The sequence below is a fragment of the Amia ocellicauda genome, chromosome 23 (genome assembly GCF_036373705.1).
Source record: "Amia ocellicauda isolate fAmiCal2 chromosome 23, fAmiCal2.hap1, whole genome shotgun sequence".
Lineage (NCBI taxonomy): Eukaryota > Metazoa > Chordata > Actinopteri > Amiiformes > Amiidae > Amia > Amia ocellicauda.
This window is the reverse complement of record NC_089872.1, coordinates 15,994,830-16,013,541: the sequence shown is the minus strand read 5'-3', so window position 1 is coordinate 16,013,541 and position 18,712 is coordinate 15,994,830. Positions and strand designations below refer to the sequence as shown.

The 18,712-nt window shown below is 38.4% G+C and overlaps 2 protein-coding genes across 3 annotated transcripts in view; both read left to right on the top strand.

Moving 5' to 3' along the window:
* The window catches only part of prim2 (DNA primase subunit 2), a 62,861-nt gene extending 60,611 nt beyond the window's left edge, over positions 1-2,250 (top strand). Inside the window, exon 14 of the mRNA XM_066696847.1 lies at positions 1,659-2,250. Coding sequence (XP_066552944.1) covers positions 1,659-1,904 — 246 coding nt within the window. The 3' untranslated portion in view covers positions 1,905-2,250. The remainder of the gene's footprint in view (positions 1-1,658) is intronic.
* Positions 2,251-13,602: 11,352 nt separating this feature from the next.
* Positions 13,603-18,712, top strand: part of LOC136719153 (isoaspartyl peptidase/L-asparaginase) — a 145,984-nt gene continuing 140,874 nt past the window's right edge. Inside the window, exons 1-3 of one of the 2 annotated variants that reach the window (XM_066697004.1) lie at positions 13,603-13,669; positions 14,239-14,358; positions 15,160-15,227. Coding sequence is in view for 1 of the 2 variants with exons in the window: in XM_066697003.1 (XP_066553100.1) it covers positions 14,341-14,358 (18 nt within the window). In the remaining variant the exon portion in view is untranslated. The remainder of the gene's footprint in view (positions 13,670-14,238; positions 14,359-15,159; positions 15,228-18,712) is intronic. The other variant, XM_066697003.1, reaches the window with a different exon arrangement.

The following is an 18,712-nucleotide window of genomic DNA, read 5'->3' as shown; positions in this document are numbered from 1 at the left end:
ATCTTTCTGTTTAAGTAAGCAATTCTTGTTTGTAGACCTGAATCCACTTGTGATTTATTTATTTTCATCCCCTCTAGTTCTGGTCAGTTGAGTGTGGTGTAATCACCAGATTGATTTAAAATTAAAAAAGAAAAAAGCTGTTGCTGTTCCATACATCTTCGATTTTTTTTTATTTTTTTTTATGCAAGCCTTTTCATCAACTCTTCACCCAAAGCGGAGCAATTCCATAGGTGCCGTATCAAAGAGATGTTTGTTGTATTATTCACCGGGAACTCGAAACACTACTTCTGCCGTCTGAAGGTCAGCGCTAGCGTCTTTTCAAATCTTTCCGAGCGGTTCAAATGTTGCAGATAGGGCAACTGGTAGCAATACGCCGAGTCTCGAGCACAGTCCATTTAGCATCTGTGTTTCAGGAGGGAAGGGAAGTTAGAACATGACAAAGATCTCAATCAGTCTTCAGGTTTACATTATTCCCAGTGTAACTGAAATCTGCGGGCTGTCCAATAAGAGGCTGGCATTTGTGTGCCTCTCTGGCGGATGAGATAAGACAGCCCGGCTTTATCAGCTTTACATCGCCTGTAGACGACTTCAGCCTTGTTTTATTCTTCCACAGCAGCTGCGTTCGTGTATTGTTTTAAAGGGGCACTAAGCTTTAAATGTTTATATTTCTAATTTTGCAATTGCATTTTCTAGTAAATACCCTTTCTAGTATTCAGAGATTATAATGTAATTGTATGCTGTATAATTTATCAGCTAATCGCTAGGATTTAAGGAACTCCTTTCAAAGAAACCTTTTGGTGCTCGGGCGCTGCTAAGACATGCATCTCATGAACGGTGTTTCCAGGGATGTAGGGATTAATGCTGTACAGGGGTCATGAGTGCTGATGAATGCCAACAGCTTTATAGTGTGAGGACCGTGTAATTGTAAGGTAATAAATAAAGAGACTGACACATAGTGGGATCTAATGCATCTTGACTGCCGTTTTATGGTTTAATAATGTTCTGTAATTTAATATAATGTGCATGTAGGTAGGTATTTATGTTTGTATATCTATATTTGCATACGTGCCTGTATATATACTGTAGATTTCATTAAGATGACCATTTGTCTCATTAACAGTATCTATTTGTACAGTGCTCCATATGAAGACTGACTTTTGGCCATCGCTACCTTAAAGCCACTTGTTCATTTCCAATCCCACAGAGACCTTAATCACAGCAACACGACCCCTTGGTTCCAGATCTCCAAATATGAGGCGCTAGATAGTCACTGTCCCTCCCGCCTCTCGCATTTATTAAAGGTCACGGTGTAATAATTCAGTGTTGGAATCTGTACACAAGGGTAATAAATCAAACTATCAGAATAATTGTATAACGGCACTGAGGTATTTGCAGTGTAAACATTTGTAACTTTGGGTGAATAAAAAGGCTTAAAGCCATTGCCCCATTTCAGATGTGATGTATTAAACTGGTTTTGATGTGTTGTAAAAAGGGTTGCTTACGTATGGTTTTGTATCAATTGTGTTTGTGTGCCGTGAAATGGCTCCTGCGTTTGCTTTGGAGATGTTTGTTTCTCTGGAGAATAAAGTCAAGAGAACCTTTTCATTCCTACTCATCCAGTTAATTTATCTTTTCATTTTTGTTTTCTCTCTCATCAGATCGAGGACTCTGGGTTTTCCCTAAATCACCCAAATCAGTACTTTGTAGAGAGCCAGAGGCTGCTGAATGGCGGGAAGGAGGTGAAAAAGGAGACGTCCCAAGCTGATGCTCCACAGCGAGGGCCGAACAACCCAGCGCCCAAACCCACCACCGCCTCCCCGGAGAAGCCTGCCACCCCCACCACAGCACCGGCCGCCGAGGAAACAGAGGAAGACTTGGATACCTTCTTTGCAGAATATGAATGATTGGTCGAAGCTTTCCAGGATGAGACTCATTTCTTTTTCCACACTTTTTTATTGCTGGTTATAATTCATATAATTGTATCAGTAGTAAGGTTTTCTGTGTGACTTTATTTCTTCATAATGTTTCTTCAAGATATCTTACCACAATGTGTATTTTAAAGCTGTTTTTGCTCTGTTTCTTAAATAAAATAAATGGAACACATCTAATGGAACACTGTGTGAAAGAAATGACATTTATCTAGTGTAATAATTGCCATCAGGTTCAATTTTAACAATGTGTGTCCTGAACCAAAAATAATAGTTTGATGTATATTCTCATGTTTTCGAATAATAAAATAAGATGTTTGTACGGTTTTGTTTTGGTGGATGTGTCGGGGAGCGGGAGTTAAGATGTCTTCATTTGAAATTTGAATTAAACAATGTTTTAGAGAGTAATTTATGAGGAATTAGACAAGCTTGCATAATTATAGAATCGAGACGGTGAGAAACGGTGCTGGAAACCACACAGTCCTCCTTGTATCCTAATACATGTACATACATATACATATTTTTATAGATTTGAAAGTAATATGCAGTCGGCCTAGGTTTAAATGGTCTTGAATGGGAAACTGGTATAATGTTATTTGTATTCATTTTCAATTCATGTCGCTTGAATTAGGTTTGGTTTCTGTCATTTAATTCCCCTCTTGGAGGTTTTATCGAAGATCGCTCCACACCAGTCTCAATCCTCGGAGCGGGATGTGTCTGTCCATCGGGCCGTGACCAGAAATGTTTTTCGAAAACATTAAAACTTCTAGGGGCTTTCCGCATAAGATTGAACTCACCCTGATGATATATCCCTAATTTCCCCTAATATATGCCTAGTTTTATATGGTCTCGTCTGCCATTTTCTCACAGGATGTTTTGTTTTAAAGTTTAAAATTGTATCGGGCGGGTGGGAGTGGTTTGTGTGCCACACCGATTGCTCTTCTCAAGCTTGCAAAAGTCGGGGAAAAAGCTATTTAAGAGGTTCACATTTCCGAAATGTGAAACCCATTGCGTACCGTTTGGCGAGCTTTAATATCTCTGCAGGTAATCATTAAGTTTATGTGTTGAAGGCAAAAAACATGCTTGAGGTTTCCTGTGCTAGAAAGCAAAGCGAGATCTACTTTATTCTTTGCCGAGGCCTGGAAAAGGGTGGAATTTCATTAATCTTTCATTGGCAAATAACCTTGACATGAGTGACCTTGACGAGGTTCGGTGTTAAAGGAATCTTATGTAAGCAAAAACGAAGTGCTAGATAAATTCACGTGGGCTCTAATAGATGTTTGCAGAAGCAGAGCACTAGATAAAAGTGCTCCTGCTTCGAGACGGGGGGGAGAAAAATCTGATGACATCAAACAAGGGGAATCGTCTTTTTTTGTACTAAAGCCTATCATTTTGAGGGCCTACTAAATTATGCATAGTTTAGAGTGGGTTAAACAAAGTTAGGGACTGTACTTCAATATTTTAAGCAGGCCTGTTATTTGTTGGTATTGTACATGATTATTCTTTGTTTGTGTCCCCTTTTACTATAATTTGAAAAGCCGAGGAGGGAACTTACCCAAGGACAGTTTATGTTCATATGTTCATTATGCAGGGGTGGTTATATTTTTTGCTGTCCTGGCAGTGTGCCTCTACATCCATCTCCGTCGAGTCCTCCGCTAGCATTATATTCCCATTCGCCTCACTCACGGTCTATTCCAGCCTCTCCAAGCTTTGGCTGCTAAATTTAGTGACAATTATAGTAATTGTGGACCTGGTTTTGTGTTGAGAATTAACATAGGTCCCAATGGTGAAAACTACTGGCATTGATAAGTAACAAAGTTAGCCAGGCGTGCATATACCGTTTTTTGTTTTTTGCAAGCTTTCAAACTCTTAGATTGGTAGAGAAAGATCTCTATGTAGCTGTGTGTATATGTATTAATTCAGTGTATTGAACACATGAGCTGGTGATTTGCCTTAACTTATAATATTTGTAAAGTTTTTTTCCCTAAAATTAAGAACAATCATGTATTACTATGATGCAGAATTTACAGCAAACTGTAAAAATGTAACTGAGCTGTACACACTTATCTTGCTGAGTAAATATCTGTTGTCAGTTGTTAGTTTTAATGACAAAACATTTTAATGGATACTAGAAATATTGCTATATTATTGTAGGTCAAAATAATTCCCACCCTGATGCACTTGAAATTATTACAAAAGTGACACTACTTGCAGGGCCATGTGCCTGAAATTTGTGCTTAATATGAGATTCAATAACTTCAATTTTCTCTCTCTCGCTCGCTCTCATATCAATAATTGAGGTAATCTAAAAGGAAGATGGGGACATCGACATGTCCATTATAAAACAGATTTTATGACATTGTAATTTTAACCCTTTCTTTTAATTTCCGATCAGCACAACTTCTCCTTCATCTCATATGCTGTTTTTTTTTTCTTTGTGTACTAATGTCTAATTATTGTGCTGTCTTTTAACAAGCAGTGCCATCTTCCCTACAGCTGAAGGTTTCTTCTCGGATTCTGCATTTTTTCTGTTATTAATTTGGGAAAACAACGCCGGTATCTGTTTTGATCAGTTTCTTAATAAAGTGACTTTCCTCAAAACCCTGAAGATTGCACCCTTACCCTCTAGCTATCATACATCACCGTGTTCAGCTTTTAATGTTAAAGGATGTCTGCTTTTTTGCGTGGTATTCTTTGTTGTCACATCACCGGAATTAAATTAGTTTTAGGAAGTGAAGCATGGAAATCTACAGTAGGGATTTGCGCTAAATTATAAGGCAGGAAATCTTAACAGTGTACAGCCACAGTACTTCAGGGAAGACCTTGACGTTTAATATTTTGCACCGTTGACAGCATTTGACAAAGCTGTCCCTTTCTTCTCCAGTGGTCTACATCATTTCACCAGGGTGGTGTTCTCCCGACAAATGTATTTACAATCATTAGCTATATTACAGGCTCCAGTGCTTTGAAATGTGATTTGTTCTCTCCCATTACCTATCAGGTGGACCACAATCTGAGCCAGAGAGGTGCATTTGTAAAGAAATAAATACTGTACTGTGCTGAATAGTACATGAGCAATAGCTCTGACTGAAGAAAGGCATCCAGTCCTAAAAGCTGGGTTTTCTGCCTAAACATAAATCTTTTAAAGCCAGCCACATCTGTCTGTCTTGCTTTTATATTTGTATTGCATGGATAATTCCACCCTACTTATCTCAATGAAAGGATATGAATGTAACCCATTGGCCTCCAATCCCTAACCACGCTGTGTTCAATCCTCGTTGTAGGAAATTAAAATACTAATGTCACCTTTGTTTCTTCCTTTAATATGCCCATAGGCTGTGTCCCTTATTCTGAAGCAAATTTCCAAAGTGGGTTACTCTTCCCTACCCCTACTTACAACTCTAAACCATTAAAAACACAACTGGCAAAATTAGCTAGTTCAAATCTACCTTGGCAAGACCTTCAACAATGAAAGTACAGTTAAAGGACGCGTTGTCTTTGCTGTTCCAGTGAATGCTGAGAGGCCTCAAACCTCTGCTTGATAATGACTTCCATTTGTCAGTCTTTATAATGTTAAAATCTCAGTGAGAGCTGGAGAATGCAAGGGCATTGTACACCTGTGTTTGCTATTTGCAGGTGGACCGGTTCTTGGTAGGTCATCAGTGTATGGGCTCCATTTATCAAGATCTTTGCACCAAAGCCCAATATGAACTGTGTTTTGGTTAAAATTCAAACATCTTAGACAAAGGTTTTAAATTCATCTAAAAAAAACATTGCTTCATGGTGTAAATCAGTATGCATTGAAAATTACATTTAGGTACACTGTTGCTTTTCCCATATAAACTTGTACAACTTAAAATATATTAGTCCTGTGAAGTCCTGAAGATTAGTTCTCGGTCTCTAGGAGGCTTCTCTGTGAAGCTGTCGAATAACCTGTCTGAAAGTGTGTGGATTTTATTTGTAGTACTTTTTTTTTTCTTCTATTTTTGTAGTAAGCAATTTTTGCAAGAGCTCATATACCAAGCGTATTGAGGCTTTACTGAGAAGTATTCACTTTACTGTTTACACAAGCAAGGTAATAAATTAAACTCACCATCTGCCTGACTTTCCTTTAATAGTAATCTTTATGATTTGAATTTAAGGATACGTATGAGAAAGTGGTATGGTAACACTGTCTCAATAAATATAGCTCAAATGTTGGGGGTGATGGAGAGTGGAGAGTGTTCATGATCTTTGTATAGTTTCAAAGTCAAATATATACAGTACTGTGCAAAAGTTTTAGGCAGGAATGAAAAAATGCTGTAAAGTAAGAATGCTTTCAAAAATAGACATGTTAATAGATCATATTTATCAATTAACAAAATGCAAAGTGAGTGAACAGAAGAAAAATCTAAATCAAATCCATATTTGGTGTGACCACCCTTTGCATCAGTTCTTCTAGGTACACTTGTACAAAGTCAGGGTTTTTGTAGGCATATAGTCAGGTGTCTGATTAAACAATTATACCAAACAGGTGCTAATGATCATCAATTCAATATGTAGGTTGAAACACAATCATTAATTGAAACAGAGACAGCTGTGTAGGAGGAATAAATCTGGGTGAGGTTGCTGAAGACAGTTTATTGTCAAAAGTCATACAACCTGGCAAGACTGAGCTGAGCAACAAGACACAAGGTAGTTCTACTGCATCAGCAAGGTCTCTCCCAGGCAGACATTTCAAGGCAGACAGGGGTTTCCAGATGTGCTGTCCAAGCTCTTTTGAAGAAGCACAAAGATACGGGCAACGTTGAGCACCGTAGACACAGTGGTCGGCCAAGGAAACTTACTGCAGCAGATGACTGACACATCATGCTTACTTCCCTTCACAATCGGAAGATGTCCAGCAGTGCCATGAGCTCAGAATTGGCAGAAAACAGTGGGACCCTGGTACACCCATCTACTGTCTGGAGAAGTCTGGTCTGAAGTGGCCTTCATGGAAGACTTGTGGGCAAAAAGCCATACCTCCAACGTGGCAACAAGGCCAAGCGACTCAACTATGCACGAAAACACAGGAACTGAGGTACAGAAAAATGGCAGCAGGTGCTCTGGACTGATGAGTCAAATGTGAAATATTTGGACGTAGCAGAAGGCAGAAGTTTGTTCGGCGAAGGGCTGGAGAGCGGTACACGAATGAGTGTCTGCAGGCAACAGTGAAGCATGGTGGAGGTTCCTTGCAAGTTTGGGGCTGCATTTCTGCAAATGGAGTTGGGGATTTGGTCAGAATGAATGGTCTACTCAATGCTGAGAAGTACAGGGAGGCATCTGATTGGCCCCAAATTTATTCTGCAGCACGACAACGACCCCAAACATACAGTGAAAGTCATTTAAGAACTATCTAGCGTAAAGAAGAACAAGGAGTCCTGGAAGTGATGGTATGGCCCCACAGAGCCCTGATCTCAACATCATTGAGTCTGTCTGGGATTACATGAAGAGAGAGAAGCAACTGAGAACTGAAGAACAGAAGAACTGTGGTTAGTTCTCCAAGATGTCTGGGCCAACCTACCTGCCGAGTTCCTTCAAAAACTGTGTGCAAGTGAACCTAGAAGAACTGATGCTGTTTTGAAGGCAAAGGGTGGTCACACCAAATATGGATTTGATGTAGATTTTTCTTCTGTTCACTCACTTTGCATTTAGTTAATTGATAAATATATTAATTTTTGTCTATTTTTGTAAGAATTTTTACTTTACAGCATTTTTTCACACCTGCCTAAAACTTTTGCACAGTACTGTAAACAAAGATTAACTTTATTTGGACTATCACTTGAGTCTTAATAAGTCTGCCACCAATACATATGTATTTCTGGACCTTTCATGATGTCTGGCAACCAAGATATATTCTTGCCAGTAATTTGTCATTGTTCCTTCCTTTTTCCAAAACGTGGTGTGGTTCATGCTGATGCAAAGTACTATATTTAAATGACACCAAAAAGTTAATACTGCACAACCTCCTGATGTCTTTCAGATTCTTCGTTGCTCTTAATATGCACTGATATTCACTAATTACGAGGATATCGCTCATCGCCTGAGAGGTAAAGAGGCTGATTTTATTTTGTGCTGTTTTCCACATGATATTAATTCTTTAGATTTAATGCATAGAAATGAGGGTTAATACCTAGAGGAACAGCAATGAGTAACACGTGTCTTAGTGGGCAAGACCTGGCCCTTGTGAAGTGTAAAACTGCACGGCACAAAGGAAGCCAGCGTCCCAGAAGGAGGAATGAGTCAGACTACATTTGATCACATCGTGACAAAAGATGCGGGGCATCGAAGCTGGGGCCCGACCGCTTGTGAGAAAGCCCTTTCTTCATCGGGGAGTCTGGTGTTACTGAATTATTTGCCAGTGGCCATACTAATTTTGGCAATAGCAGAATGATTTCTTCAACAGACCTGTAATCCATTTAGTGCAATCTATTTCAGTAACTACTTAAAAGAAATGTACCAAAAAAAAATACTCCATGTGACTCCATTACTCGCCCTGGTGCATTTGTAATGTAGTCAGAATTTGTTCCATTTTAACAGTCTCTCCCAATTCAGATTTGAATAATTTTATTTTATAAATTTTATTTGTCTAAACCTAAACTTATAATACTTATTTTCAGTCGCACATTGTAACTTTGAGAAATAAACTATTTTATAATACATATAATTCCTTTTTTTTTTCTGAAGAGTTTACTAAAAAAATTCTGATTTCATCTCTAATCTATGATCTGTTTATTTTCCTGAAAATAATCATAATGTCTTGGCCTCTGTCTCTCCGGCGCTGTGAAGAAAAGCAGACTTGCCCGCCTCCATGTGCAGCCGGCACCAGCCAGCTGCATTTGATGGAGAATAAAGACTTCTATTCAGAACAAAGCACTTCTTAAAGAAACCATATCCATTTATTGTACAAGACAGTATAGCTGACAGAGGATTTCAGGTTGCACGGGTCTGCTTTAACGCGAGAAGTATTTTTTAGAGACAGAATTGCAGTGTCATTTGAAGTCATTACCTTGAACTACACGCTTCTCCATGCCTTTCTTATCGATGTCACTAATACAGATTACTGCTTTTTCGTGCGCTTAAGGTGCAAGTTTCCTCAATTCAATGTGCTTTCTGAAGACCATATCACAATCACAGGCATGGAGCAAGTTCCCTGGGAAACACTAGTGTGAGGCTTTTGATTTTGTGGCTGTGGTTTGCTTTATTTTTCCAGACAGCAGTACAATGCTCGGGGGACACCCACCTTGGAGGGCTAATGCACCAGGCGAGGTTTGTCTGTAAGGTGTTTGTACTGCAAATACCAATTCACCTATGTTGAAAAAAAGGATAAACTGCATCTTGAGTGACATTCATTATTGAATATCCCAACAGACTTCAGAGATATGCAGATAAATATTATAGCCCTATGCTTAAACCATACCAACCAAGATAACAACAGTTGGTTTCCAGGTTTTCACAAAAGGACATTTTAAACTGACTAATTCAAACCACAAAAACAAACAACAACAACAAAAAACTACTGATAAATTAATTGATTCATCAAGAAGTTGAATCAAATATCAAATGTTTTTTTAAGAACCATAGTAATTAATGACATTGTTAATAGCAGTACACTGGGAGCACCATCCTCTACCTTCACTGGTGATATTTCTCCTCTGAAGGCTTAGTACTATAAGCTACAGTTGTTTTAATTTCATTATTGAGGGCCAGCGAAGACACTAGCTGCCTGGTTAAAGGTGGTGTGCCCATAAACCACCGAGGGAAAACGAACTGTCAATTTGAACTTTGTCTTCATGAGATAATGGCTTTTGCAGGCGTTAATAAATTGAGTGGAGGGAGGTTTTGTTAAAGACAGCAGTTAAAGAAACATTTAGTTAATCATTCAGACATGGAAGGTGGAGCCAATTTCTTTGTCTTTTTTCCTCTCCTTGGTTGATTGCTGCAGGTCAGGTACTCCTAAAGCTAATTTGTGTTTCCCAGAGTAATTAGCTAGAAATCTTCCTGTCACAGCGGAACCAATAAATTGCAATATCCGTCACCCCATCCCCATCAATGCTACGAATGCTGATTGTAATTTTTATACTTTTTAATTCATTCAGACCTTGGAAACATTTGTTCCTAGAACCACTCTGTTTCGGAGTTGCTCTAGGCTGCTGCGTCTGAAGACTTGTTCTCAAGGATCAGCTGTCACAGTTTCTCAGAGGATTAAAGATTAATATTAAAATATGCCTGGTGTAATGTACTTGTTGTGGACTTACAGGATGTAGATATAAGCTGTTTATGCAGCCTACCAGGCACATGTGAACAAACACCCACCAAACCTCGAACATAAAACGTTTATCCATCTCTACTTAAAGGGGGGTTCGGCTGGAAAATTATTTTTTGACCTTGTTGCCTGAAAGTCCTTTTCTAATTTTAGGCAAGACTGATAGTTTGTGCTTTGGGCGGCTAAGAGGGCGCATTTCTTTGGAAGGAGAACTGAATGTTGCCAGTGAACCAGTTTAGGACAATTCTTCATCTGGTGGTATGTGTCTGCAGACAGTTTTCAATTCTGGAGTACGTAAGTTTCAGGAAATGAAACTAGTCCTTGGGCTGAGTTAAATAGCTGCCTACATATTGTTGCATATTTCTTCACTACAAAACTTTTAACATAGCCAAATATCTTCAGAGTAGAAACACAACTCATCCAGTTGCAAACAACTCCCAATCTCAGCTCCTTTTAAAGCTCCTTGCAAATACAATGTTTGGATTGAGCGTATGTGCCAACTGGTAAGGTAAATTTAGAGTAAGTTCCTCTTCTGTAGCATATTAAGATGTACTTTCGGCTACTTTAAAAAATGAGAAATCAGAAATCAAAGAAGGCATGAATCCCTTGGCTTACGAAAGTGCACCTGTTACTTAGAACCCACAAGATGGCACAGCAGACTGAGGGAGGAAGAGTTAGGCCTCTATGACAGGCAACAGATTTCGGAGACAACTGGAAACTGGTGGGAGTAGAAAGCATTCGAGCTTCAAGGGTAACACCTCAGATTTTCTCTTTCTCTGAGTAAAATGCAAATGAGCTTCTGAATTGGTCCTGTAGAACTTATTACAGCTCAATGATTCTGTGGGTAAATCCGGTGGCGGTCAATGCAAGAGAGAGGGAGTTTTGGCGAGACGTACCTCTGAAAGAATGAACTTGTCACCAGGACATCTATTAAAGAGGCCGCCTCTAACCTGCGTTGATGTGAATGACTCACTTAATGTCTGACAAGGGAGCACTGTGCCAAGGGTTTGCTCTTCACCGTCTTTGGAGAAGCTGCCTGGAAAGTGCAAGACGAGGTGCTCAATTTTCAGGGACACCTGGGAAAATTAATCTATTACTATGAAAACAGACATTTATACACGGTGACCTATTTAGCCATCCATTTTTTTTCCCCTATTACTTTGGATGCCGAGGCTTATGTGGCTACGCTGATGAAAGAAGAATGAATTTCTGGTCAAGGAGTTTTGCCTCTAATTTGATATGATGGATTCCATTATATTATAAATCATGTTCCTGTCCAAGGTGCTCTGTTTTAGCAGATGGTGGAAAATGCTGAAGTGATAGCTCTCTTTTCTGTCCTCACAAAGTGAAGCATTAAGGTCACCAGCCTTCAAAAGCAATATTTAATTAACCAAGGTAATTGGAGGCTGCTCAAACTGACTGATGATAATATTATAATTTTGTTGTCTATTCATAAGCTGTTTGTTGTTGTGGATTTAACCCTGGGACCATAACAAATGATCTTGTTATCATTACATCTTCTCTCTAAAGTTCAACGGGTGGCTGACTATCCTGAGATGATCCTAGTTTGATGTGACCCAGAAGATATGCCCGTGAGTGAGTTGTCCCCATTATTAGTACACAAACGTGTCTCATACATGTATTTCCACTTAAATTACTATGTGTGTGCGGGAGAGACAAGTCCATTAACTTCACTAAGTAGAGGGGTGGGTTATATGACTTATTCCAGGTCTGTTGTGAAATGGTGTGGTTTGGAAAATCTTAATTTGGTAATCTGCTGTAGATAGAATAATTCAGAAATGTAGATGCTGTTAGATTGTGAGTCAATTCAATATTTTGTTTTGTGTGTGTGTACAGTTGCCTCGAAATGTATTGTAGCTAAAATATATAATTCTACTAGAAATACAGTTTATATGGCATTTTTTAAATTATAAGATGAAACTCTTACCTTTTGATACTCCGTTGTTTTGCCATTAAATATGTCTGTAGTTTCAATGTACACAACATTTGGAATTCCCCTTGAAATTGTGAGGCCCCTGCTTTTTTCCATTTTGTTTTTGGTTTCTACAAAAACCCTTCAGAGAAATGCATTAAGCAGCATGCCTACAGATGTTAGTGATAAACATTTGACATTTTAATTGCCTTGCCTATAAATAGATTGATCAAATCAATGGTAGTCTTTACTCATTCCAGAAACAGATGGCAAGAGTTTTATTAAAACACATTTTTAACTAGTGGATACTGGTGCTGGAGGAATTAAGAAGAAAGTAATTCTTCCCCACATAGGTATTAGAGCTGTAGAATCAATATCCGGTTTTCCACTGACAAGCGGTATCCAACACAAAGGTCCTTTCGTAACTAGTGCAGGTTGAAAAACAATTAAAAATCCATCTTTGTCTGAGGGATATAGTAACAAGACAGTGAAGTATGTATCCAATCTGTCTGCTTCTACCTTCTACCACAGTTTTTCTGGCTTTAAGATAGTTTGTTTCCACTGCTTTCGACACTGAAGTTCAAACCAGAAATGCCACCCCCTTGCATTCACAATCACTGCATTAGTTTCACTGTAATAGCAGACCAGAGCACAGCTGTTTTGATGTTTCTCACCCCTTTGTTCACCAATAAAGATTGCTAAATGAAATCACAAATAGTTAAATTGAGTTCATCACAAGATTTAACACACATATATGTAAATTATATTATAATTATATATTTAAATTACATTTAATCTCGGGTATGAATATATTTGAAGGCTATGGTCTGAACTGTAAGTTGCAACAAAATCCTTATTTTCTCAGATAAAATAATACACATTTGATTTATTTTTCCTGATTTCAAACTTTTAGGGTTTCTTTGGAGCAACAATGAGGTTATTGTGTGGCTGCCAGAAACCCATTGAAACATTGTGTTTAGGATATAGTCAGATGGACTTTATTTCCCAAAAGTACCTCCAGGATTTAAAATGCTACGTTTATATATCAGCTTTAGTCTTTAGCATTACAGTATACTATTAGCCCGTTACCCACTGACCTCACTGCACTGATTCTGCTAATCCCAGGTAAACAGCCAGCAAATCTTAACTGCTGTTGAGAGTATGGCTTAATCAGAAGGTATACATGTATAACTCTTACTGGTTCTTGTTTTCACTCACTCGACATTGTTTACATTTTGTTTACAGGTCGCGTACGGTGGCTGAAAGGTGCTAATCATGTTCCCATGATGTGCGTCACTCGAAGCCTCTTGTTATACAAACATTGCTATTTTCAATGTATTTAACACTTATTTTGTTGTAATGTGTTCCGTTTCCCCGCCTGAATCCCATAGTTCGTCTGTCACTGCGTCTGCTCCTTTATCTGTTTACAAACGCCAATTTAATTCAGCGCGTCGTGACACATTTGAGCCACCGTACCTTGCCCAGCCTCAGGCAGTGAAGAGCAGCAAAACGAACTACTAGAAGGTAAGAAAATGTCTTTCAGTCTCCTATTTGAACTCACAAGAGGACATTAAGTTTCAGTGCACTGACCATACTGTAGCCCACCCTTATAATGACTTACAATCGAGGCAGACTGGCGTGTGGGCGCTAAACAGCCCATGACAGGTGGATGTGGAGGGCCCCTAAAGTGAGCTATGCTTGGGGCCACGAGAGAGAGAGAGAGAGAGAGAGAGAGAGAGAGAGAGAGAGAGAGAGAGAGACATCTACCACACTTTACAACTCAAGGGCCAGTATTTATTATTTAAGTAAAGTATTATACAGAGATTTATTCATGGGTGTATTTTAATCCATTTTCTCTTGCTGAATAGGGGCTCAATCCCATGTTTAAGAGTCTAGTATTGAACTAGCCAGGCCACATGGATTGTGCTTTTATGTACATACTGTGACACCTCTGAAGATTACAACACTACATTTAACAATGTTATTATTATTATTATGTGTTCTTATCATCTTCATCATCATCATCAAACTAAAATAATTCAAATAAAAAGTAGTGTCTATTAAGCTTAACATCATTTCTTTCATGTCTTTAGAAAATAAGATTACAAACGTCAGCTTCATTCCCTGATCACAGTTTATAGCTGATTGCATCTAATGGAGGCACTGCAGACAGAAGAGGCTACAGCACAATAAATATGGACAAAACAGCCCAGGTATTGCTCCTATTATTTGTAAATATTTTGCTGAAGAGGCTTTTTGCTGTGCTTTTTAAGGCTGAAAGTGCAGAATAGAAGCAATTCAAAATATGAATACAGAGGTATTGATACACCACTTCAGCAGTGGTCTATCGCATTGTAAAAATAATGATTAGGATAATACTGAGATTAATGTAATACTTTTCATATCCTAGAGCACATGCTTATACTTGGGTTTTCTGAGAGGGCTCATATGTTTTTGTTATGGAGGAATGTTTTTGTTTAATTGTATTCGTTTCTAAAAGAAAAAAAAATGTTCTGCAATCTCATGCATTTAATTTGTGTAAATGCAGAAAGTAACCAGCTTTAGTTTCTGTCTGAGGTGAAGAGTTCAGTATTTACACGGTGTTAGTGAATAATTAGAGATAAGTCCAGCGGTTATTTTGTACCGTGGAATTGCTGATAATTTTCATGTGGGAAGTTTAATGAGCAATAAAAATTCAATTAAAGTTCCTAAATATGGTAATGATAGAGTAATGTGTTTGGCAATGGGAAGAGTGGATAGAAAAAGCTTAATTTAGGTCTGTGGGGATTCAAATCAAATCAACACCCTCTTCTGTCACACCGATCATTCAAAATAAATGTTGAATCTCCTCCTCCTGCAGAATTACAATGACAGATAAAAGAATAAAGAACTAAACAAAAAAAAAACACTTCAATGATGTCACAGATTATATGCTTTGCCAGTTTTCAAAACTGGATAATTTACTTTTTTTTTCTTGTCTTGTATTATATTGACTCACAGTTTTAATTTTGTAGGATGACTTTGTCATGGTGAGCAACTTATCAAAGAACTATACAATGTGTGACAAAAGGACATAGAAAAGGTATTGTAGACATTTTACATATAAATTATATATTAGAACATAAAGCAAACAAAACCTTGTGTTAAGGAATGAATACAAATGCATTTCAGTTTCAAGCATTTACAGAAAATTGAATATTTGGAAGCATGATGCAATTTTAAAAACAGCATTCCCTGTGTTTAGGATAAAAGGTTGCTTTAGTTTGGAAGCCTAAAACAACATCATATGACCACGTTTTTTGGTTGTGATGGTGACTGGTTGGAATAAAGTATAATCTAAAACACATATGATTTTGAGCGAATAAACCCAATAAGCAGCATGGATGTGTATGTGGTCTCATTGGGCCCTGCTCAGTAGGGTCACAGTATCACTTTGATGTGGATAGATCCCTGATGATTCTCCTTCTGTGAGCTTTGGGAAAGAAAACAAAGGATGCTTTTTTTAGCTCCATAACTACCATGTTTATCGACATAAGGCAGCACTTTTCCTAAGGGGTAACCATTACCACACCCTCCTTGGCTACCAAGGATCCATTGAGATGATTTTGTAACTATTTTAATACAAAAATGTTTGTATCTCGGAGGCAAATTAAAGTAAGTAAAGCAAAGGACTACATATATATATATATATATATATATATAATCCCAATTTCATATATATACACTCACCTAAAGGATTATTAGGAACACCTGTTCAATTTCTCATTAATGCAATTATCTAACCAACCAATCACATGGCAGTTGCTTCAATGCATTTAGGGGTGTGGTCCTGGTCAAGACAATCTCCTGAACTCCAAACTGAATGACTGAATGGGAAAGAAAGGTGATTTAAGCGATTTTGAGCGTGGCATGGTTGTTGGTGCCAGACGGGCCGGTCTGAGTATTTCACAATCTGCTCAGTTACTGGGATTTTCACGCACAACCATTTCTAGGGTTTACAAAGAATGGTGTGAAAAGGGAAAAACATCCAGTATGCGGCAGTCCTGTGGGCCAAAATGCCTTGTTGATGCTAGAGGTCAGAGGAGAATTGGCCGACTGATTCAAGCTGATAGAAGAGCAACTTTGACTGAAATAACCACTCATTACAACCGAGGTTTGCAGCAAAGCATTTGTGAAGCCACAACACGTACAAGCTTGAGGCAGATGGGCTACAACAGCAGAAGACCCCACCGGGTACCACTCACCTCCACTACAAATAGGAAAAAGAGGCTACAATTTGCTCAAGCTCACCAAAATTGGACAGTTGAAGACTGGAAAAATGTTGCCTGGTCTGATGAGTCTCGATTTCTGTTGAGACATTCAGATGGTAGAGTCAGAATTTGGCGTAAACAGAATGAGAACATGGATCCATCATGCCTTGTTACCACTGTGCAGGCTGGTGGTGGTGGTGTAATGGTGTGGGGGATGTTTTCTTGGCACACTTTAGGCCCCTTAGTGCCAATTGGGCATCGTTTAAATGCCATGGCCTACCTGAGCATTGTTTCTGACCATGTCCATCCCTTTATGACCACCATGTACCCATCCTCTGATGGCTACTTCCAGCAGGATAATGCACCATGTCACAAAGGTCGAATCATTTCAAATTGGTTTCTTGAACATGACAATGAGTTCACTGTACTAAACTGGCCCCCACAGTCACCAGATCTCAACCCAATAGAGCATCTTTGGGATGTGGTGGAACGGGAGCTTCGTGCCCTGGATGTGCATCCCACAAATCTCCATCAACTGCAAGATGCTATCCTATCAATATGGGCCAACATTTCTAAAGAATGCTTTCAGCACCTTGTTGAATCAATGCCACGTAGAATTAAGGCAGTTCTGAAGGCGAAAGGGGGTCAAACACAGTATTAGTATGGTGTTCCTAATAATCCTTTAGGTGAGTGTAGACCAATCTAATGTGTGTCAGTATAATAATTCAATATTACTAACCATTTCATTAAAAAAGAAACAACAAAGGTAAGGAATTAATTATTCAAGATAGGGTTTTAATCAGCCCATCTTTTAAAAACATCACTTGTTGCAAAGTTCAACATAGTGCCTTAGAAAAAGGTTAATAATCAATGCCCTCAATTTGATTACAAATGCACTCTTTTGTGAAAATTGATTTGGGTTTGATTATGCTTTTTGATCTTCGTCTCTGTGCTTTGTGTCATTCATTAACTATCGGTGCTTCTATGTTTGAAACCGTTTTGCACCGGTGATCACCAAAGGTAATTTTGGTACTGTAATGCACTTTTCAAGGATATCAAAGATGTGTTTTTAAACAGATTTTTTTATTTAATTTTTTTAAGCAGAAAAGTATTGTACCAGTTGACCTGAGATGCTTTTTGGTGAAATCAAGTCAATTTTGTTAAGGACACAAGGGCTACAACGGGGTTAATTCATGAAAATCTGAATATCACAAATCTACTGTTACCTCTACTTATTGCTGATTGGTGGGGTCATGATCAAACGCCTGAAAAAGGTTTCTGAAATCTATGACATTCTCCAGCATTAGACAAGGAAACTGGTATGTCGGGGGGGTACAGCACATGATAGGGGTTAAAAGACCTCATTATAAGCGTGAAAATTAATTGGGAAGTCTTGCAACAGGCTTAAAACAGAAAATGAAGTATAACAGTTAAGGCAGATTTGTCTACAACATACTCTAATGAACTGAATAAAATCAAGCCTCTATCACCTGCTCATATTCTTATCATGACACAATTAAAAATGGTAACAGTTGGTTGGGGGAGACCGATAATAATACAGTCAATTTCCAGAACGGGAATCCTCCTAGGAGTGATGCACATTAGGAGTAGAGAGCATGTATGTATGTGTATATGTAGGAAGAACTCAATTCCTAGGTATTTTTTTAGTCATGAATTATCTCCTCAAACAAATAAGAAAACTATAAAGAAAAAGACTTAGGGCTTATAAAAATATCAGACCACTGTCTAGAAAATATGTGATCACAATGGATTTGGGGAAATGTGTGGCCTTTGGCAAGCACCTGGTAGGTGACATTTAACTGCCCAATCTGATTTTGCTAACATTTAAAGGGGTTTTATTCTACCGGTTAATTTGAGTGCCACAGGGAAAACTTACCTAAAAGGACATAATATAATATTGATTGTGATAGCTAAAGAAAATGTAGAAACTCTGCTCGACAATATTCCACTGATACTTCTCAGTAATAAAGTTTTCTTGGATACGGAGAGTGGGTGGATTGATGATTGGAGCTCTAACAGCTACCATCTGTTTAACACCCTTCCAAGATATGCAATTTGCAGCTGTTTGTTACCTATACCTGTGGTTATAAAAAAAATATGTATTCCCTCTGCAATTTTAATCCATGGATGAAGGAAAGAGGAAAAGGGTAGATACATAGACAGGCATATTCTGCAGGGGTTTGTGTCTTTCGCTCATATAGGAGGGCCTGGGGGGGGCGATATGCACTGGAGTCTGTAACAAAAAACTACTTCTGTGTTATTTATATGAACATGGACTATTATTTTTATTATTTTT